This window comes from Protopterus annectens, chromosome 3.part1 (assembly GCF_019279795.1).
Source record: "Protopterus annectens isolate FY-2018-M chromosome 3.part1, PAN1.0, whole genome shotgun sequence".
NCBI classification, from domain to species: domain Eukaryota; kingdom Metazoa; phylum Chordata; order Ceratodontiformes; family Protopteridae; genus Protopterus; species Protopterus annectens.
This window is the reverse complement of record NC_056732.1, coordinates 1,334,378,565-1,334,399,569: the sequence shown is the minus strand read 5'-3', so window position 1 is coordinate 1,334,399,569 and position 21,005 is coordinate 1,334,378,565. Positions and strand designations below refer to the sequence as shown.

The following is a 21,005-nucleotide window of genomic DNA, read 5'->3' as shown; positions in this document are numbered from 1 at the left end:
AAAGAAATCAAAGTTCTGAATGGTCACTCTGCAGTCAATATTTCCCTTTATCAGGAAAGACAATTGGATGTGCTCAATCAATCTCCAGAATGCGTACTACCACATCAAAATGGAGAGGCGCTCCAGGAGACACTTATGCTTCTGGCTGGGAGCCAGTCATTTTCAGTTCAGAACACTGCCCTTTGGTCTCACTACAGCGCCCAGAGTGTTCACCAAATGCATGGCAGTGGTAACGGCTCACCTGAGACGTCGAGGATTCCAGGTGTTTCCATACCTAGACGACTGGCTCCTCACTGCCACCACCAAGCATCAACTCATCAGAACCAGAGACAAGACTCTATCCTTGTGCACAAGTCTAGGCATCACTGTCAACCTAAAAAAGTCAGCCTTATCTCCTTCGCAGCACAATGTATACTTAAGCTCAGAAATAGACACAACCACCATGTCAGCAAGACTAACACCAGAAAGAGTACAGTCTCTACGCAGTCAAGTCAGATCCTTGCTAAACAAACAAAAAGTTCAGGCCAGAGTAGTCTAGGGACTATGTCTTCCTCCATCCTATTAGTTCCTCTTGCTCGTCTACACATGAGGATACTTCAGTGGCTGTTATTTGCCCAATGGTCGATGCAAGACCTTCTATTGTCTCACCAGATTGTTATAACAAACACCTGCAAGAAGGTCTGACATGGTGGTTGCACACAGAACAACTTCTCCTAGGTTGTCCATTTGTTCCTCCCCAAGAGAAAGCAGTTTTGACCACAGACTCTTCCCAGATTGGGTGGGGGAGGCATTATCTGGGAATGACAGTCCAAGGTACTTGGCAGAACCATGACAACCACTTGCACATCAATGTTCTGGAGATGAGAGTGGTGCTGTATGCATTGCAAGCACTTCACAGCTCCCTTCCCACTGGGACAATTGTGATACAGTCAGACAACATGTCTGTCGTGTGGTACATAAACAAGCAAGGGGGAACCAAATCTTACCCGCTTTGCAGAGAGGCCTTAAGAGTTTGGAAATGGGCAATGGATACTCAGCGCTTCCTGATAGCAATGCACATCCTGAGGAAATCCACCTAATAGCAGACAAACTCAGCCGAGCAATGCTGATGCCTCATGAGTGGTCCCTGAATCCAAAAGTTGTGAAAGAGATCTTTCACAGATGGGGCCAGCCTTGCTGCGACCTACTCACCACTCACCTGAACACCAAATGCAGCAGCTACTTTGCCCTCTTTCCCCATCCGAGATTGTCACTCAGGGATGCTCTAGTCCAAGATTGGCCCCCGGGACTTCTTTATGCCTTTCCACCTTTTCCTCTCATCCCGAAGGTACTACAGAAAACGAAACAGTTGAGGAGTTCCCTGATCCTCATTACTCCTTACTGTTTGGTTTCCCTTCCTGTGTGGCCCTACCTTTTGGAGGAACCATGGATTCTGGACCCATCTCTAGACCTTCTGATTCATCAATCGGACAGTTCCACCCCACCATCCACAATTTCAAATTGGCAGCATGGCTGCTCCAGTCCCACAAATAGCCAGGTGTATTCCCCTATCCCCTTCTATCAAACACATTCTAATTTCATCCCATAAACCTTCCACTCAGAAACTGTACTCCAGCAAATTGAAAAGGTTTTTGATTTGGGCTACGAACCAGGGCTTAGATCCATATATGGCTCCTGTAAAATCTATCCTATCCTTCCTAGCGTCAATTTTTCATGAAGGAGCTGTAGCCGCTACAGTTAGAGTTCAGCTAGCTGCCATTTCCAATTTCCATTTTGGCTTCATGGGAAATATAATCATGCAACACTCCTTGTGTAAAATCTTTTTAAAAGGAGTTCTTCTTCTCAGGCCTCCAATCAAACAGCCATTAGAACCCTGGGACTTAAACTTAGTCCTCTCATCTTTGATGTCTGCACCCTTTGAGCCATCCTTTTCATCAGACCTAAAATTGTTGTTGTGGAAAACACTGTTCTTAGTAGCCATAACATCTGCAAGGAGAGTCTCAGAACTGCAAGCTGTTACTATTCGACCTCCTTACATTATTTTTCACAAAGATAGAGTCTCACTGAGGACAAACCCTTCCTTTCTTCCCAAGGTATGCTCAGAGCACAATCTGAATACTACTATTGAGCTACCTGTGTTTTTTCCAAACCACTCTAATAAATCTGAGTATAGACTACACCAGTTAGACATTCACAGAATTCTCAGGTTTTATTTACACAGGACTAAAGAATTCAGAAAAATCAGATCAATTATGTGTTTCCTTTTCTGACAAAAAGAAGGGCTTGCCTGTTTCCAAGGTTATTCTTTCAAAATGGCTTTCAGATTGCATTTCCTTTGCTTATCAATCAGCTGGCAAGCAATTACCCATCAAGGTCAAAGGCCATTCTAACTAGAGCTGTATCTACTTCATGTGCCTTTAGATCTAGGCTCCCAATTGATACTATTTGCGCAGCAGCTACTTGGGCAAGACCACATACTTTTGTCACTCATTACAAATTGGATTTGGCCTCCCGGGACAGGTTTTCCTTTGGGTTCACTGTGCTGAAGAGTCTCTTCGCTTGAGCCACCAGGGATACAGGTGCTAGGGATGTTGTCCCATCCAGCAAGAATTACGAGATAGGACTACATAACATAAAAAAGTTATGTACTTACCATAACGTTCCATGTTTGTAGTCCATCTTGCCTACATTCTTGCGACCCTCCCTCCAACCCCCTTCCTGTTTCTGGGGGATCTGGTGGACTATGCTGAAGAGTCTCTTCGCTTGAGCCACCAGGGATACAGGTGCTAGGGATGTTGTCCCATCCAGCAAGAATTACGAGATAGGACTACATAACATAAAAAAGTTATGTACTTACCATAACGTTCCATGTTTGTAGTCCATCTTGCCTACATTCTTGCGACCCTCCCTCCAACCCCCTTCCTGTTTCTGGGGGATCTGGTGGACTATACTGGTGCTGTCTGACCTGGTTCTCATTTGTTGTCCACCTGGCATGGATTATATTTCAAAATCCTTTGTCTGTATATATGCAGCTCTGATATTTCTTACCTGAGAGGTACTTATTGCTTTCTTGCAAACTAGATCTGGGGAATTGCTGTGAGGCACCATGGGATAGGAGCTAGCCTCCAGCCAGTAAAAGCTCTCAAGCTTTAGTATCGTCCGAGTCGGAGCTGAATATCGGCTCCAAACCCATCCAGCAAGAATGTAGACGAGATGGACTACAAACATGGAACGTTATGGTAGGTACATAACTTTTTTTTCAAAGCAGGTATATTTTCAGGTTGGTTAAGTACTTTGTGAGCCACAATAAGTTGGTTATACTGAATCTGCCTGGTTAGTTCTAGCCATCCTATATTTTTTTTAGGTTTATGCAGTGATGTGTTCTGTAGGGCAGGCCCGTGGCAATTCTAGCTATGTTATTATAGCAGGCAGAGGGTCTGTTAATTTCAGTTTTATTTAAGTTGGCAAGTAAAGGGGAAGCATAGAAGAGGGTGGAGAGCAGATCGGAGCAGGCAATGGCAGTCGTAGCAGGTGGGGTTAGGAATGGTTTTATTCTATGTAGTGATCCCAGTTTTTTATTAATGGATTTGATTGTTTTATTAACGTGAGTGTCAAATTTGAGATTGTTGTCTGCAGTTGCCCCAAAGAGTTTTGTGTGAACATCTGGGGAGATTATGGTGCCATTGTTAGACTTAATGGAGAAAGATATCACTGGGGATCTTTGGCTGGGGGAGAAAAGTAGTAGTTTTGTTTTGTTCGGATTTAGAATCAGACGTCGGTCAGCAAGCCAATTTTCAACAAGGTTGAAAGTACACTGAGTAATTAACTGCAGCTCAGCCTGGGTGGTACCGGTGCAGATCAACGTGGAGTCATCTGCATACTGAATGCAGTTAGCATTTGGGATGACAGTATGGAGATCATTAATAAATATGGAAAACAGCAGTGGTCCCAGAATAGACCCCTGGCTGACACCACAGGTATTGGGTAGGAGGTTGGATAGGTTGTTCTGCCATAGTATGGCTTATTTTATTTTATTTATTTTATTTAACATTTGTTAACTGGGAAAGTCCGACTTGGAACAAAGCCAGTTTTCAGCGGAGGCCCGGGGAGAAATGCACCAGAAATTGTGTATATTGTTGTCTATTGTGGAGGTAGGATTGGAACCATTGAAGAGAGTGATGACCTAGGGACATTTTTGTCAGGGTGTGGATAAGTAGATGGTGGTTAACCATATCAAAAGCTTTAGAGAGATCCAAAAAAAGAGCTGATAGGTGGTCCGATTGCCTCTTCTGGGCACAATTGGGGGTCGCTGGTCCATGCATCAGAGACCCTAGCTACAGATAACTTCCGATACATGTATGCAGAGGATAATGCCTATATTACCTATATTATACCATTTTCACCTTCCTCTATCCACTTACAAAAAAAATCTCAGATGTTCCACCTAGTCAAAGGGAACAAGCAGCACTTCAGGTACAATAGCTGCTAGAAAAGACAGTCATCCAGGAGGTCCCACCAGACCAGAGAAAATCCAAGATTTGCTCAAGATTCTTTTTAGTGTCAAAAAAGACAGGACTGGAGGCTGAGTTTGGATCTCAGCAGTCTAAACAAATTAGTTCAGCAAACCAAATTCCGGAAGGTCATGGTTCAGTGTATTCTTCCTTTTTTGGAACAAGATGACTGGATGTGCTCAATAGACCCATTAGGATGCGTAGTACCACATAAAGATGCACAGACGATCCGGAAGATTCTTGCACTTCCGACTAGGAGCCAGTTACTACCAATTCAAGGCACTTGGCCCCAAGAAGAGGCCAATTTGCACATCAGTGTCCTAGAGATGAAAACAGTGCTTTTAGCTTTGCAGGTCTTCCAAGATGCTCTTACCTTGGGGACAACTGCAATTCAAATGGAGAACACATCAGTAGTTTGGTACATCAGCAAAGAAGGAGGAACCAGTTCCTACCCATTGTGTCTAGAAGCTCTCAGTGTGTGGCAGTGAGCAATCTCATCCAACCGTTTTCTCATAGTAATGCACATTCTGTGGAAGTCCAGTGTGACAGCAGGCAAATTGAGCAGGTGCATACTTTTAACTCATGAATATTCCCTCAATCAGAAAGTGTCAGACTGGATATCCCAAAGATGGGGTCAGCTATGCTGTGATCTGATTATCTGTCCCTTAAACAACAAGTGCAGCAACTTTTTTGCCCTGATCCTCTCAGAGGAGGAGTTACTGAAATATACTTTTCTTCACAATTGGCCCCCCCTGGACTCCTATATGCTTTCCACCAATTCCATTAATTTCCAAGTTCCTACAGAAAGCAATCAGATTGAAGAGTACAGTTATCCTCATTGCATCTTATTGGTCTTGACAGATTTCGTTCCCCTTCCTTTGGCATCACCTAATTCAACAGCCGTGGATTCCGGATACAATTCCAGATCTCCTGTCTCACCCAACAGGCATAGTTCATCCGGACATTCCAAATCTGAAGCTGACAGCTTGGTTTCTCCAATTCCATTAGCAGCCAGACAACCTATACTCTCTTCTCCTGTCCAACACATAATGTTATCTTCTCATAAACCTTCTACACAAAAGCTTTACTGTAGTAAGTGGAAGGGATTTGTATACTGGGCAGTCCAGAATGACACTGAACCTTTATCAGCTCCATTTCATGATATTCTGCACTTTTTAGCGCTGCTTTTCAGTGAAGGGGCTTTGGCTTCTACAATCAGAGTACAATTAGCAGCTATATCCAATTTTCACATTGGCTTTCAAGGCTCAGCAGTTGCTTCTCACAAGCTTTTTAAAGCTTTTTTGAGGGGTACTCTTCTTTTAAAGCCTCCTTACAAAGATCCTTCTACTCCTTGGGACCTTTGGTGTTGCAAGCAATCACTCACTCTCCCTTTGAACTAGCTAATGAGTGTGATATTAAGTTCCTGACTTGGAAAACAATTTTCTTAGTGACAGTATCTTCTACAAGAAGGATTTCAGAGATTCAAGCTTTGTCTTCTAAACCTTCATACCTAATTTTTCATAAAGATAAAGTCTCACTCAGAACCAACCCCTCTTTTCTACCTAAGGTGGTTTCAGTGACCAGTATCAATGAATGTATTAACCTGCCAGTATTCTTCACCAACTTCTGTAACAAAGGTAACTATTACTTATATTTGTTAGATGTTCAGACAGTTGAGATTCTGTCTTCATAGAACACAAGATATTAGGAAGTCAGACAAATTATTTGTTTCCTTCTCGCATACCAAACTGGGAAAACCTGTGACCAAATTAACTTTAGCCAGATAGCTCACAAATTGTATGTCATTCATCTATACCAAAGTGGGTGTTTCCTTGTCAAAACACTTGCAAGCCCATTCAAGCAGGGCCATAGAAACAGCAGCTGTATTCCAGTTTAGAGCTTCCATGGATGATGTCTATGCAGCAGCAAGTTGTGCTACTCCTCATACCTTTATTACTCATTACAAATTGGATCTTCTCTCCACAGGTAGACCATCATTTGGTTCAGTTGTGCTTAGGAACATCCTTCCTTAAGTCCACCAAGGATATAAATTAGCTGGGGACTCTGTTCCACAGGTTGAGGATAGAATGACAATTGACAACATATGATAAAGAAGTTATGTACTCACCATAGCATTCCATCTGTGTTGTCCATTTTCCTTCTTCCTCAACTCCCCACCCTCCAACCCCCTACCCTTGACTTATGGAAGTACGGCTGAGAAATGGATTATTACCCTTTTGGGTATATCTTTACAGTTCCAGATATAGTCTCCATGAAAACATTTGTCTTTTTCTATCAGCAAACTCAGTCTGAGGTAATATGCATAGGTGCATTGTGGGTAAGGGATGAGCTTGAGAGTTTTTGGTTTCCATAAGCTACTGTAGTGGCTGAGTCGGTTCCAAAGATTGGAACAAAACCCACAGGTTAAGGAAGATTGAAAATGGACAACACAGATGGAATATTATGGTGAGTACATAACTTCTTTTTTAACAAGTTAAAAACTTTAGTTCACTTTTAGCTGCTGGTTAATATAGTTATTGAGTCAGGGCTTGTAAGATTAGGTTCAAATCCCACTGTGGAGTAGGATCTTTAAAGGGGGGTTTCAGTAAAAAGGTTCCTTTAATAAATGCCTTGCATAGTCGTGATGGAGCTAAGGAAGAATGGTCAACTCCAACATGAAAATTAGAGATAGCAGCCAATTGTACTTTAACTGTTAACGAGCTAGCCCCTTCTTTAAGAATAGCCAAAATTCGAGCACCTTGGGTACTTGCACTGAAAAGGGGTCATTGTTTTTGTTGAGCCCAAATAACACATCTCTTCCATTTACTTTTGTAAATATTCCTAGTGGTAGCTTTGTGGGAAGACAATAGGATGTGATGGACAGGGGAGAAGAGCCTGGGTTGGCTAGCTATTAATGGAGTTGGAGAAACCATGGAGTCAACTTTAGCCCAAAATATCCAGATGAATCATGTCTGTCGGATAAAACAGAAGATCTTGGAATTGGATCCAGGATCCATGGAGGATAAATTACATGAGCCAGAAGAAGGGGAACGAAATCTGATGAGGCCAGTAAGGGTAAATGATGACAGTGCTCTTCAATCAAGATGCTTTCTGAAGGAATTTGGCGATTAGAGGAGTTGGCAGATAAACATAAAGGAGGCTGGGGGGTACAGTCTTGGAGAAGAGCATTTCTCAGTAACTTCCTCAATGATGGGATCAGGGCAAAGAACCTGTTGCACTTGGTGTTGAGAGGGGATGCAAAAAGGCCGCAGCATGGCTGACCCCATTGGTGAAATATTTTTTCTGCAATTTTCGTGTTCAGAGACAACTCGTGAGGTAATAGAATGGACCTGCTCAGCTTGTCTGCTATCATGTTGGATCTCCCCCGAATGTGTGTTGCTATCAGAAAACGACTGGATGAGATTGCCCATTTCCACATTCTCAGTGCTTCTTGACATAAGAGGTAAGATCTGGTTCCTCCTTATTAGTTGATGTATCAGACTACTGCCATATTTTCTGTCTGAATCACAATAGTCCATGAAGGGAGAGAGTCTTGAAAGTCCTACAATGTTAGGAGAACCAATGTAATTTCTAGGACTTTGATATGCGTGTTGGCTTCTTCTGGGGACCAGGTGTCTTGGACTGTCTTTCCCAAGAAGTGCCCCCACCCACCCAAATTGAGATGCGGCCATGGTCATTATGGCCTTGGGCTGAGGAAGTATGAATGTGAAGCCTTGTGAAATCTGATCTGACCAAATCCACCATCTGAGATAACTTTTGCATGTCTGAGTTATTTTGATCTGAGTGGACAAAGGCTGGTACAGAATGGACAACTGAGTTGCCAGGGTCCACTGAAGAATTCTCATATGGTACCTTGTCTACCATACCAGAATTATGGCAGAAGACATCGACCCTAATGCCTCTAGAAGCAGTCGGCCTGCCAGTGAAGAGTTTCGAATTATCTTTTTGACTTGAAATCTTATAGTTTGTACCCTTGGCAGGGGAAGGGAGGTTGTCATTGATACAGTGTCTAACAAGGCTCCTATGAATTCTAGTACTTGAGTTGGTTCCAGCTGAGATTTGTTGAAACTAACTGTGATGCCTATGTAAGAACACAATTGGAGTGCACAATTTCTCACTTTGGTCAGTAGATGCCTGGTTGGAGCAGTAATGAGCCAGTTGTCCAGGTAAGGAAACACTCAGAATCCTTGCAGTCTCAAGTGAGCTGCTATTACTGCCATGCATTTGGTGAACACCCTGGAGGCTGTGGTAAGGCCAAAGGGCACTGCTCTGAATTGGTAATGTCTGGCTGTCAGCTAGATGCGTAGGTATCTCATGGATTGCCTGTTTACTTTTATGTGATAGTATGCATCCTGAAGATCTATTGAGCACATCCAGTAATGGAGTGAAACATGACCATCTGGAACTTTATATACTGAACCAATTTGTTCAGATTGCTAAGATCCAAAATTGATCTCCAGTTCCCTGTTTTCTTTGGCACTAAAAAGAATCTTGAGTAAGTTCCGGACTCTTTCTGGTCTGGCGGGACTTCTTGGATTGACTCTTTTTTTTCTAGCTGCTTTTTTATTTTCCTCTGACTGGATGGAACATTGGGAATTTTGTTTACTGTTGAAGGGAGGGAGTTGAGAAATGGGAGTTATATAACCTCTGGAAGTAATCCTCTGCACACACACATCTTTTGTAATGCATAGCTAGGCTGTCTGGTGCAGGGACAGATGATCCCTGACTGCCTCCAGAGGTGGGCAGTCTGGCTTCCTTTCAGGAGCACTGATAGAGTCTGTCAGAAAAAGAATCTCTAGACCCGTGGTTCTGCATGCCTCCTCTACCATGTAGGTGGTATCTTCAGTTTGAGTTCCCTCCTCTGCCCCTGGGGAAACTATCTCCATGTAGATCTTGGAAAGGACCCTGGGACTTTCTGAACGAGGTTTTCCAGCCATCTTGTTGATTCCTAGAAAACTTTCTTTGAGGGGGTCATAAAATATATGCCTACTGCAGACAGGGTCTTATCATCTTGTTCCCACCTGGAGAGTGTGTCCTTCACTTTGGGGCCAAACACAAACTTCTGTCAAAAGAAAAAGCATTAATGAAGGAGGACTTGAAGGGCTCCACAAAAATCATGCAAGCGCATCCAGGCATGGCTCCTAATGGATATGCCTGAATCCACCACCCTTGAGTTAGCTTCAGCTACATGTGAAATTAGCCTCGTATGTGAATTAGTAATGGACTGTAAGGTAGCCAGCTGTAATGCAACAGATGTCTATACCTCAGCAGTTACTGCTTCTGAAAGGGATTTGGAGAGCTCTTTAATCAAATCCCTTTGTAGTCTAGTAAAGTGCACCAAATAGTTCAGTGGTCTAAGAGCAAAAGTTGCTGAAGCATAAGCCCACTTCCCAAATTTGTCTGTCACCCTAGACTCCCTGTTAGGGGGATAAACAGATGAACTCTGCTCCACAAGTTCCTTCTTTTTGTGGCCACTGCTACAACTATGGTATCTACTGGTACTCCCTTGCTCCAAAACTCTTTCACCTTAGATGTTGCCAGGATTCTATCTGGTCTCTTGGGGATCAGCTCAACAGACAGGTTCCTTCCACGCCGGCTGAGAGATCAACTCAATGAGCTCATCAGTGGGTGGAGTCACCCTGGAATGGTCCAGACCCAAATGCCTCCAGGAATACCTATTTTACTTGGGAAGGGTTATTGGTAGACCAACCACCCGTGTGTTTAAGGAGGCATCATCAGATGGTGATCTTGGGGACCCTTCTCCTTCATTGAAATAAGTATCTTCTGTGATTGACCCCTGAAGGGAGTCTAAGTGCCTCCTCTTGCACTTTCTGTTCCTGGGACTTCCTCGGTGGGGTGCTCCAGAGAAGTTATGGAAGAAATAAGGATACCCTGTTGGGTGGCCTGGAGACTTTGGGCTGGCTGTCCCTATGTACTAGAATGATGAGGCTCATGGCACAAAAACATTTGGGAACCAGATGGAAGATCTGAGGGGGGAGAAATTGCCTGAATTCTGGAAGAGAATACTTTCTCTACTACCTCAAATGCTGAATTCCCTGGGGAGAAGGAAGTCAGTGGAGCCAAGAAGGCATACTTACAGATGATAACTTCCTTCTGATTTGAAGGCAGTCCACCCAAGGCAGAAGTCAGAGCCGAGCTGTCCAATGCCAAATCTCCAAGGGGCAGAGAAGGCTCCAACTACTTCAGAGTCAACTGTAGCACCTCAGAGCTGACAGCGATGCTTCCGCTCTAAGAGTCATCTGGCTTTGATACCTTTGGAGTCAGTACACTCAGAGAAGGAAGAGAAGGAACTGGATCCAAAGACACCACCATTTTGGGATCCGAAACAAATAGTCCCAGAAGGCTTAAATCCAAGGCCTCTGAAACCAATGGACAAATCAAAGACAAATCCTGGATGGGTGGAGTAACACTGGTGAAGGTCTCCTGACCCAAAGGGGTAGGAACCAGAAGAACTCCCATTTGTATCTACGCCGAGAGAAACTTCGTCATCATTCTGTCCACATCCGCTGATGTAAAACTCCTGGAAGAACAAGAAGAAGAAGCAAACTAAGGAGGGAGTTCTGGAGTGTCGGTGCCTCTCTAAGAAGGGGGGAAGGTAGCCGAGAGGGGCCTGGGTCCAGAGAGATACATAAGTTGTTTCGGCTCCAAGAGAACCAGATCTTAAGAGGCAGACCTAGTGTCCGAAGTTGTCAGATGCAAGGATTAGGTATCGAATCCAACTGTTTCCAAACCATCCAAGCCAGCTCCTTGCTTGGAACTGAAGAAGTATTGGAAGATCCAGAAGGTTCACCAAGGTGTTTCCTTGACTCTTTCTGATCTACCTTGGAGGGATGAGCTCCAGCCAATGATTCAGAAAAACTAGTTGGGAGAAGTCCCTTCAAAATTAACTTGTTCTTCCTATCTATTAAAACCCTAGGATTAAATGATTTACAAGTCACAAGGGACTTCCAAATGGGTAGGGCCCAGATAATACACGCAAGAGTCATGGGTGTCACACAAGGGAATTTTTTGCCCACAGTCCTTGCATTTTTTGAATCCTGAAGGTTTTTCAGCCCTGTTCGCAAAAAAAAAAACATAAGGCAGCAAAGAATCATTTTTTGTATGAAGAAAAGGAAAGAAAGGAAAATTACCAACCATGGTGTGAAAGATCACCAGAAACAGTTAAAAGGAACAGATAAGAAGAAAATACTACCAACAATGGTTTCATGATATGCTAGAAAAATGCATGGGGTAAGGGGAGGCTGTAAAAGAATACTAGTCTACAAGAACAGCTACTAGAATTGAAAAACTTTTTAAACTCACTATAATGCTCAAGAGCCGACAGCGACCACGTCCGTACGCCAAGGCGGCAAATAATATCTGAGGTATAGCGGGGTCTGTAGCATTATGGGTAAGGGAGGAGCTCAGGAGTTTGCAGTACACCACAGGCTGTAAAAAACAGGCAAGTCGGATCCGAACCCACATGTTGAGGAATGAATGAAAATTGACAAAGTCAGATAATACATTATTTCTGTTGATAATGAAATAGTTCAAGTTGGCTAGTCTCAAATGTGCAAGTGTTTGAGAACCAGTCACCACTCGTGTCATATTCTCGCAGATAATACTAAATGGATTGTAGCAGATACATCACAAAAAATGTGTCTGTTGCAGGTTTTTAATGTATCTCCGGCAGGGGGAGTTATACATGGGGATTAATTTTCTTTTACACAGAATCAGCAACTTCCTGTGTATAGTGTAGACTCTTCAAACTGTGTCATTCATAAAGGGTGTTGTTCTTAGTGTGTACATGGGAAGTCTAACTGCATTTTTTCATTTGTATTATGCTATTTTAAATTGCAGTCTCATCTTTCTCCTATGATTGAATGTAACAAAGCTTGTACTGAATGTTAGTCTGTAATCAAGAGGAACAGCATTTTCACACGCTTTATGCACAGTTTACTCATAGTCCTTGAGGAAAGGATGATGTGTTCATACCTCCTCCTGTCTTTTAAGCTGGAGGGAAGTCTGTTTCAGACAGTTAATATAACTCCATCTCTTGCAAAGCAGTCTGACAGAGCTAGGAGTTTACAGGGCACTACTAGCTGGATGAATTTTAGCTTTAACCAAAGCAAGTAAAGGGGACATTGTTCACAAGGGGAAAGTATACGGAGGGTGGTATCCTTTTTTTAGTGCATTTGCATTTTTTGTTTTATTAGCTCTTTATCTCAGTTGATACAGAGTCACAATCAAAGCCTTTTTTCATCTGACAGAATGGTAGATTTGGCCTTTATCTTACTTTTTAAGTAATCTGTCAAGGAATTTATCAGACTATACCCTACAAGAGACATTGCCTATTTATGGAAATTGAGTATGCCAGTGCTGATGCTGTGTCATTGCTATGTGAACCACTAGCCATAGTAAAAAAAAACATTTATCATAAGAAAACATCATCTAGATCATCAAAAAATTGATCCAATTCCTTCAGCACAAACAGTGTTTGTTTTTTTTTTCTTAAGGGGCAATGAAGTCCATTAGGGTAGCAGAAGTTGCTTCCTTTAGTTTTGTATGGTTTTATCTGATATTCTTCACAGGTTATAATCTTGCTTGTTTTCTGCATTGAACAATCTAACACCAGGTAACATGGAGTCTACACCCTGCACATTAGTATGACTGTCTTGCTCACTTCTGTAAATATAGTCATTGTGTGAATAGGCCAAACCAGAAGATTCTTAAAGGCCATGGTCTAAAAATATAGATGGGGGTTTTCGCATTGCGTCATTATCTATACAGAGATCAGGGTGAGATGGGCAAGACTAGCATTTTAAAGGGAACTGGACAGAGGACTAAGAGTAAGTACTAATGTTAGTAATGCGTTTTTGGAGGATTAGTGCTATGGTGTTGAGTGTGAACTTGCTTTTTGATGTCTAGATAAGAAAGGCCTTCTGAATGAGAGTATAGAGGGACAAATGTTTGTCCATTATGGGGGGATTGACATAAGGGTAAAAAGATAGGGAGAAATTCTAGTACTGAATAGAGGATCATGAGCAAAGATTGTGCACAGCTGAGAGGGAGGGTTGAGAAATTTAAATATAGCTGGAGTGCCATTTAGTGCATCATCTTCTACACAACCAATAAAGCCATCTGTGAGGGTACGAGTATGCAGATTGCAGCAGCAAATATTGTGTTAACCAATGCTTAAATCCCACTTGCTTTTCAGTTATAAATTAAATTCTACAACATAAAGATAATAAATGTGGATTTTTTTTTATTTTTTTGTAGCTTGAAATTTCAAGACACACTTTCTTCGATGTTATTAATTGGGATGATCTGATTCAGAAAAAGATTCCACCACCATTTAATCCCAATGTGGTAAGCAACAAATGTCTAGACACTGAGTTACATGTTGCTTGTGTTATTGTAGAGTTGTGTGAAATACTTATTTTATAAATTTTTATCAGAACTGCTGTTAAATATTTATAGCTTATACCTCATTATTTATTGAAGCTTTTTATCTGACATGGCACATTAAGCCATTGTAACCGTCTTCCTCATTTATCCAGTAAGGCATTCATGGGTAACTCAGTTTGAGTAATACATGTGCAGATTAATAGAGCAGAATGGAGGAATGCATACACATCCAAATTTGATCATAATAGAAGCATCTAAAGCATACATACATTAATAACAATGATAGATTGAGAAAGATGCCTTGCACTGGCAGCCACATCCCAGAGATGAGAGACAAAGAAAGAAGACAGGATGTGAAGAGATATGGTGTAAGTGAGGGGGAGCAATGCTGATTATGTAAATTGCAGTGGATAAAGACAGTAATGGCAGGGGATAGTAATGGTAGGATTAGAGGTGTAACATGAGAGGGGGTTGAAAAAGATGAGAAGAAGAGGGACAAGTAATGGGAAAATGGTTAAAAAGGAGGATGGGAAAAAGTGATTGGATAACGGGCTAAGAAATTAAGAGAGGGTAGTGTTGGCTAAGAATAGAGAGAAATGGGAAAGAACACAAATAGCAGGATATGGAAAAAGACACAATGGAGACCTAAGCAGAAATAATTGAGGCCTGGTAGAGTACAGTAAAGGAAAATCACGGAAGAAAAGATAGCCATATAGTTATAAGTCGGGCAGTATTTCCAGAGAAAGGATAGTATAATTATTTGTAGCCAGCACAGATTGGAAAAGAGACTATAAGCTCATTTCACAGTTTGGGAGTGTGGCAACAAAAAGCATAAAACATCTTGAGTAGTCTCACAGTGGAGGTAAATGGTGGAGATGCAGAAAGTGTGAGAGAGAGAGAAAGATTGCAGTGGGAGTCAGTGAGTCACATAGAGAAAAAGTAGATGACATAGGATAGGGAAACCAAACCTTGCTTTGAAGAAAGTGACCTAAATTATTCTTCCATACTCTTAACAGCCAGATGTTAATCACTGAAATAGACCATAAGTTACAAGCCCTGCTTCGTATCAGAATCATTCTGCAGACTCATTCTGTTCTAGTTTCTGGTAAATTGATAAGAAACTGCATGCATGTGTGTGCATGTGGGAAACATTATTTTTGTGATTTATTTTCCTATATGGCCTGGGGAAAGCAAGATACAGATATGGAATTCATAATGTAATTTTATGTTAGCTTTGTAACACAAGATTGCACAGATGAAAGGGTGTGATGAAGTCATTGGAAAGCACATGCAGTTTGCTTTATTATGTATTTACATCTGTAGAATAGCTTACTTATGTAGACAATCTGCAACTGTAAAAAAACTGAAAATCAAACATCCATTGTGATTTGTATGATATGAAAACATAATATAGCAGTGAGTTACATTACCCGTTCTGCATTCCCTGTTCCCTTTTATTTATGTATTTCTTTATTTTTTCATGTAGGTATTGGTATCCTAAAGAAAATCTTTGACTGTTTATGTTAGCTACTGCATTATAAATACTGTGCACATAATGGGCAGAGTTCAGAAATATTGCTGCCATTTCTGATTAAGGGACAACCTTACTATGGTGTCCAGCACCACGGTGGGCTGTAGTTATGGTCATGCTAGATGTCAATGAGGCATTCTGGTGGAGAGTTGTATACTAATTAGCTATGTACTCTACCCCAGAAAAGTCTGTGATAAGGTGTGTATGCAGCCAAAGGATTCAGAGAATTGCTCAGCTGCATAAGGAATGTTGGCTGCTCATGTTAATGAAATAAACATGAACAAAATGTCATGTTGAGCCGTCTTGTAAGTGGTAAATGCCAGGGAGTTTAACATGCAGGTGGTGTTGGTGTGTGTGTGTGTTTGTGTGTGTCTGCGCGGGCATGTGTGTATATGTGTGGCTGCATGTGTGAATATATGTCTGCATGGGAAATTGCTTTGGGAGGGTAGAGTAGGTGGTCTTTGTGCGTGTGTTTGCACTAGTGATAGTGTTTGTGTGTCTGTGAGTGTGATGGGGGCTCTGTGTATATGTGGGTTGTCATACCTCCACAAACCCCTAGACTAATAAGCAAATCCTACAAAATTGGCATGGGAACACTGTACACCAAGGGTAACAAATATTATTATGCCTTAAAAGCACTTGCAAAATAAAAGGAAACATTTTGCAACACAAGTGGTGTGGGTTGAGGAGCACTAGATACTAGGGATAACTCTTTATAGCACATCCTAAAGGTAATACAGAGACTTAAATCTTATACCCACACAGGTTAAACTAAAGATATCTTTCTTCTACATCACCACTAGACCCAGGGACAATGTTAAATACTACCTAAGTCATTAAACAATGTGAAGAAAAAGAGAGAAAAATGTTTCAAACTCTGCATCCCTATCACAGAAAGCTGCAACAGCATTATCAGATAGTGTTGGAAGTTTTTTTTTAACGTGATAAATATGAAACTTTAATCTTGGGAATTATTCACTGAGTGGAACAGTTTGCGAGTTATGAGGGTTAAGGAAAGGCAGCTGTAAGAGGTAATGGCAGGAGTGTCTTATACAATTAAGAGACGGACAGTAGCAAGAGATGGATGTGTGAGTCCATGTGGAGGGAGGATTCAGGAGGGCCACTTGACCAGGGAGGATTTTTTAAAATATGATTCAGACTTAATTAAAAAGTTAATAGAACAACAGATTTAATACCACGATGCACTTTAAGATCAGTAAGGAGTATGAAATTCTAATGTCTGTGTTATTGACCTTGACTGTAGGGATCCATGAGTTAAGAGGGTAGAGAGAAAAAGTAAGAAAAGGATTTGATGATGATCTGTCAACTTAAGGACAGGTAGGAGGTATGTGTGTGTATTTGAATGTGTGTATGTATGTGAGAGAGTGAATGGGGGGAGGTGCCTGTGCCAATGCAATGCATGGGCCACCAATGTTAACTACAGCATGAAAGTGCTAAATAGCACTAGTGATAGTTGAGGGTGATTCAGAAATATGCAAATTAGTCTGTAATGAGGTATTTCCTTATTGTTACCAACATAACTCTGAATCCCAAATTCCTGCATCATGTAAACAGCCCCCTTTTACCTCTGCTCTTACCACCAGCAGTGGGGTTCTTTCAAAAATCCCCAAGAATGTATGTAACATGTATAGTTGTTGTTGTTGTTGTTGTGTCTTTTGGCTTTTGGGTAGGGGTCACCACAGTGGAACTCCGGTCCGCTCATGTTTGGTAGTTGATTTTTACGTGCCAAGTTACCAGCCCTGACGCACACATTCATGCATGCCTCCACACAGAAGACGCTATAGCTGAGAATCGAACGCAACGTCTTGCTGTGAGGCGACAACGCTACCGCAGCACCACTACATAAGCTGTTATTTTTAATATACATTGTTTATAAAGTTCTTCTTCAACCATGGAATTGTTTAAAAATCTGTTTTTTTTTTTTTAATCCTTATCTTATACCCGTGCTAAAGCTGGAATTGGTCTGTTGTGATCAGTTTTCTACCATGTTTAAAAATTTTAAGTAAACAAATAAAGTGATGAAGTAAAGAGTAGTGGATAATGACAGGACTGAAATAAGAGGCAGTAGTTAAGAGGAGGTAGTTGATCTTTATGAAGGGTGAGTTTCACACTTGATATTTCTTGATATTCTTAGAGAAGTCCATATGAACTGAGAGCCATTTGAGATTAGTAGACTGCCCAGGGTGGGGGGTTTCTTTGGAGGATTGTTGCAGTACATTTGAGGTTCTGCTTATCAATGTCAGTGGTCACCAGCTATCTTCCCTTCTCTCCCCTTAATTTTTATGCCGTGTGCGTATGAGCTGTATGAGCAAAAAGAAAGTAAATTTAAACAAACTGCATTCTGCCTACTTGGTTAACATATATAAATAACTAAATAAATTAATAATTGAGAAAATATGTAATATAAACTGGGACATAGTTATAATCTATATGCTTTACAAATCCACTTCAAATGCAAGAAAGAAAAAGCTTAAACCACGTTATAACAGGCAAGACATGGCATCTCTTATGGTAAGACTTAACTTCTTGCATGTGATACACTTTAAAGTAGCTTTAACAATGCTTAATTACTGATTTACAGGAATAGTAGTTTAACCAGTTTAGTAGAAAATAATCAGCCTGGAAAAAGTTAGGCTGCTGACCTGAAGGAAAAATATCATGAACATGGACTTAAGACTGTATTTGTAACTCTAACTTATAGATTCATAGATTAGTACTAGGCTAACTGCCTTTGTGGGCCATTTTAAGCCTAGCCAATTATCTCTTGAGATTCAAACCCTGCATGTTGTGTTTGTAAGGCAAACACCTTAACCCTTGGTGCTCATGTGTACAATAATCAGGTTTTACAAAAATGATACTGCATTGCTAGTGTAGCATATTTCATTACGGTACTGTCTCAACTGAAAGCTATTTTTCCATTTTGCCAGTTAGTTATTCCATAAGTGTTCTAGCCTGCCAACACATTCATATGGAGTAGGGAACTAAAGCTTCCCTTTTGGCTCTTTCTGTGGCATTCTACACAACATTTAAGAAACAAATTACTTATTTAGTGAGTTAATTTATTTGTAGTTCTAAATCAGATTGGCACCAGCACTGCTACATATCTGTTTCTTAGCAGTCTGGTTCAGTACTACACTGTAAGAACTCTTCTATTTACAAAGCGTAGTAGGAGGGAGATAGGATGCAGAAAGGTTGCAAACTGTCAGGTACATAAAGAAAAGCTGCAGTTTGTGTTTATATATCACAGCAAAACATTAAAATATATACACAGACAGTTCAATTACACAAGACCTTCTCCGACATGAATTCTCTTAGCATACCTCTCACCAAATTTCTGCAGAACATCCAGATTTTGGCCTTATATTTTTGGTCTATTCCTCATAAAATTTGTGTTTTTTCTGGCCAATCACTGAGGACTGAAGTCACTAAATAATGACAGATATTTGAGTTTCAGACTTCATTATCCTTCAGAAAATGCATGCTAACACAGATCCTGTTATTGTAGCAGCTTTATAAGTTTATAAGAGCAGTATTTGAAATCTGTACCTATTTTTGGGTCTTTGTCCCTATGAGTTTAGGCTGTGTCCAGATTTCCTAAGCTATGAGGTTGAGAGCTATGTCTTGTCTCTTTCTCTCTGTCTCTCTCTCTCTCTCAGTATTCCTTTTCACAGAGTGTCTTTTGTAGCAATGTTTGATGCCACATTAAGTTATACAGACGTACACATGCAGCCTAGTTCGGTTACAAAAAAAAAGCATTCACTGTATGAAGATCACTGCATAATATCATGGCAAAAACACGTGTCAATGCAAATATTTAAGTAAATAATAATAAAATACCTTTGCTTGGTCACAGCTCACAACTGTCTTTCAGGGAAAAAAAAGACTTTCACTTACAGTATGCTTTTTCGATCTGCATCAGCTGAATGAATTCACTAACAGAAACCTTTAACATCAAATTAATAATGTAGAAATTGACAAGCAGAAAACATGGACCCCCCCCCCCCTGCATACACCCCTTTGTGGAGGACTTTGCCTTTACACCCCCTTACTTGTATAGACTAATTCCACAGTCATCGAAAGGGACGTGGAGGACAAATGCCATTTTTTTTTATTGAAAGTGCTACAAATGTAGTTAGTGGGTGAGTGTTACAAGTTCTGAATGTTTGCCCTTACTGTGCATATTTGCAACTGTGGAGCAGTATTTAGGTAAAGCCTCCCTCCCCCACATGGAGCTTTGATAAATACATTCTGTGTTTATGGTTTTCTGCATTATTGTTTTGATGCTGGTGATCTCTTTGTTAATGTGATCAATTAACTGACATGAATACTGTTTTTGGCTTGGCAGTCTGCACAAATGTGATAATTATATACACTGAGTAAAATGCAAGCAATTTAATAAGGCCACAACTATGAACCCTCAACTATTATACAATGACTGGCCATTAACATTATAAAACGAGCATGCTGATTGGCCAGCCCAACCAGCGTGCCTGTTGTAAATCCAAGAATATGTTGTTGTTGTTTTTCAGCTTTTCCCAGTTAGGGGTCGCCACAGCTGAACTCCGGTCCGCTAATGATTGGCAGTAGATTTTCACGAACGCCAAGCTGCCAGCTCGATGTTCAACCTTCAACAAAGGCACGCCCATTTACGCATGTCTTTCGAACACCCACCCAACTGCGGGGAGGACATGCAAACTCCACACAGAAGGCACTCCCTGCACTCCAGCCATGAAATGAATGGGAGAACCTCTTGCTGTGAGGCAACAATGCTACCGCTGCACCACAGCGGAAGTTCCAACGGAAAAAGGTCCGGTCTCCCGGACTTTTTTCCGTTGGTATATTCTTTAATTTTAACTTTTATTTTCCAACAAAAATGAAAACAAAATTTGTAGTCCAGACTCCAGACATACCAGAGAGACACCATGCAGAAAATACAAGGAAAATCAGGTACGCTGTTTAAAACTAAAGACACGTACCTGATTTCCCTTGTATTTCCTCCATTTTGTCTCTTTCCTACCCTAAACTTCCCGAAACTTTTTTTTTTTTTTTTTTTTTTTTTTTTTTAATTAAAAAAAAAAAAAAGAAAGGAAAATCGAAGCAACAGAGATCTTCTTCACTCCATTGCTTACTTTCCCGAGCACTGATGTACTGGGTATGTGTGGGAACACAAGTCCCATAGACATGCGCAGTACATCAACACAAGGAAGCAATATAACACAAGTTGCGGAAGAACAGTAATGCACCGTTATACAAAGACATTATTTAAGAAAAGTACGTTTTTTTTTCTTAAATAATGTCATTGTATAATAGCAATAACCGACTCCGTGGTTATGGTATTTTGAAATTTACCCACGGTTGGCTTTATTTAATCACTCCAACCATGGGAAAATCTTCAATATACCACACTGACTTCAGTTGCGCTGTGACGACCCCTAACGGGAACAGCCGAAAGAAGATGATGATGACTAAAGAAAGAGGTATTGAAGACATAGATTTAATACTTCACTTCACTG

At 41.0% G+C, this 21,005-nt stretch overlaps 1 protein-coding gene across 2 annotated transcripts in view; it reads left to right on the top strand.

The window, feature by feature from the left end:
* The window catches only part of SGK3 (serum/glucocorticoid regulated kinase family member 3), a 3,149,190-nt gene that overhangs the window by 3,043,687 nt on the left and 84,498 nt on the right, over window positions 1-21,005 (top strand). The window contains exon 17 of one of the 2 annotated variants that reach the window (XM_044067369.1): window positions 13,812-13,901. In XM_044067369.1, coding sequence (XP_043923304.1) covers window positions 13,812-13,901 — 90 coding nt within the window. Of the gene's footprint in view, window positions 1-13,811; window positions 13,902-21,005 lie in introns of those variants that run through there. The other variant, XM_044067370.1, reaches the window with a different exon arrangement.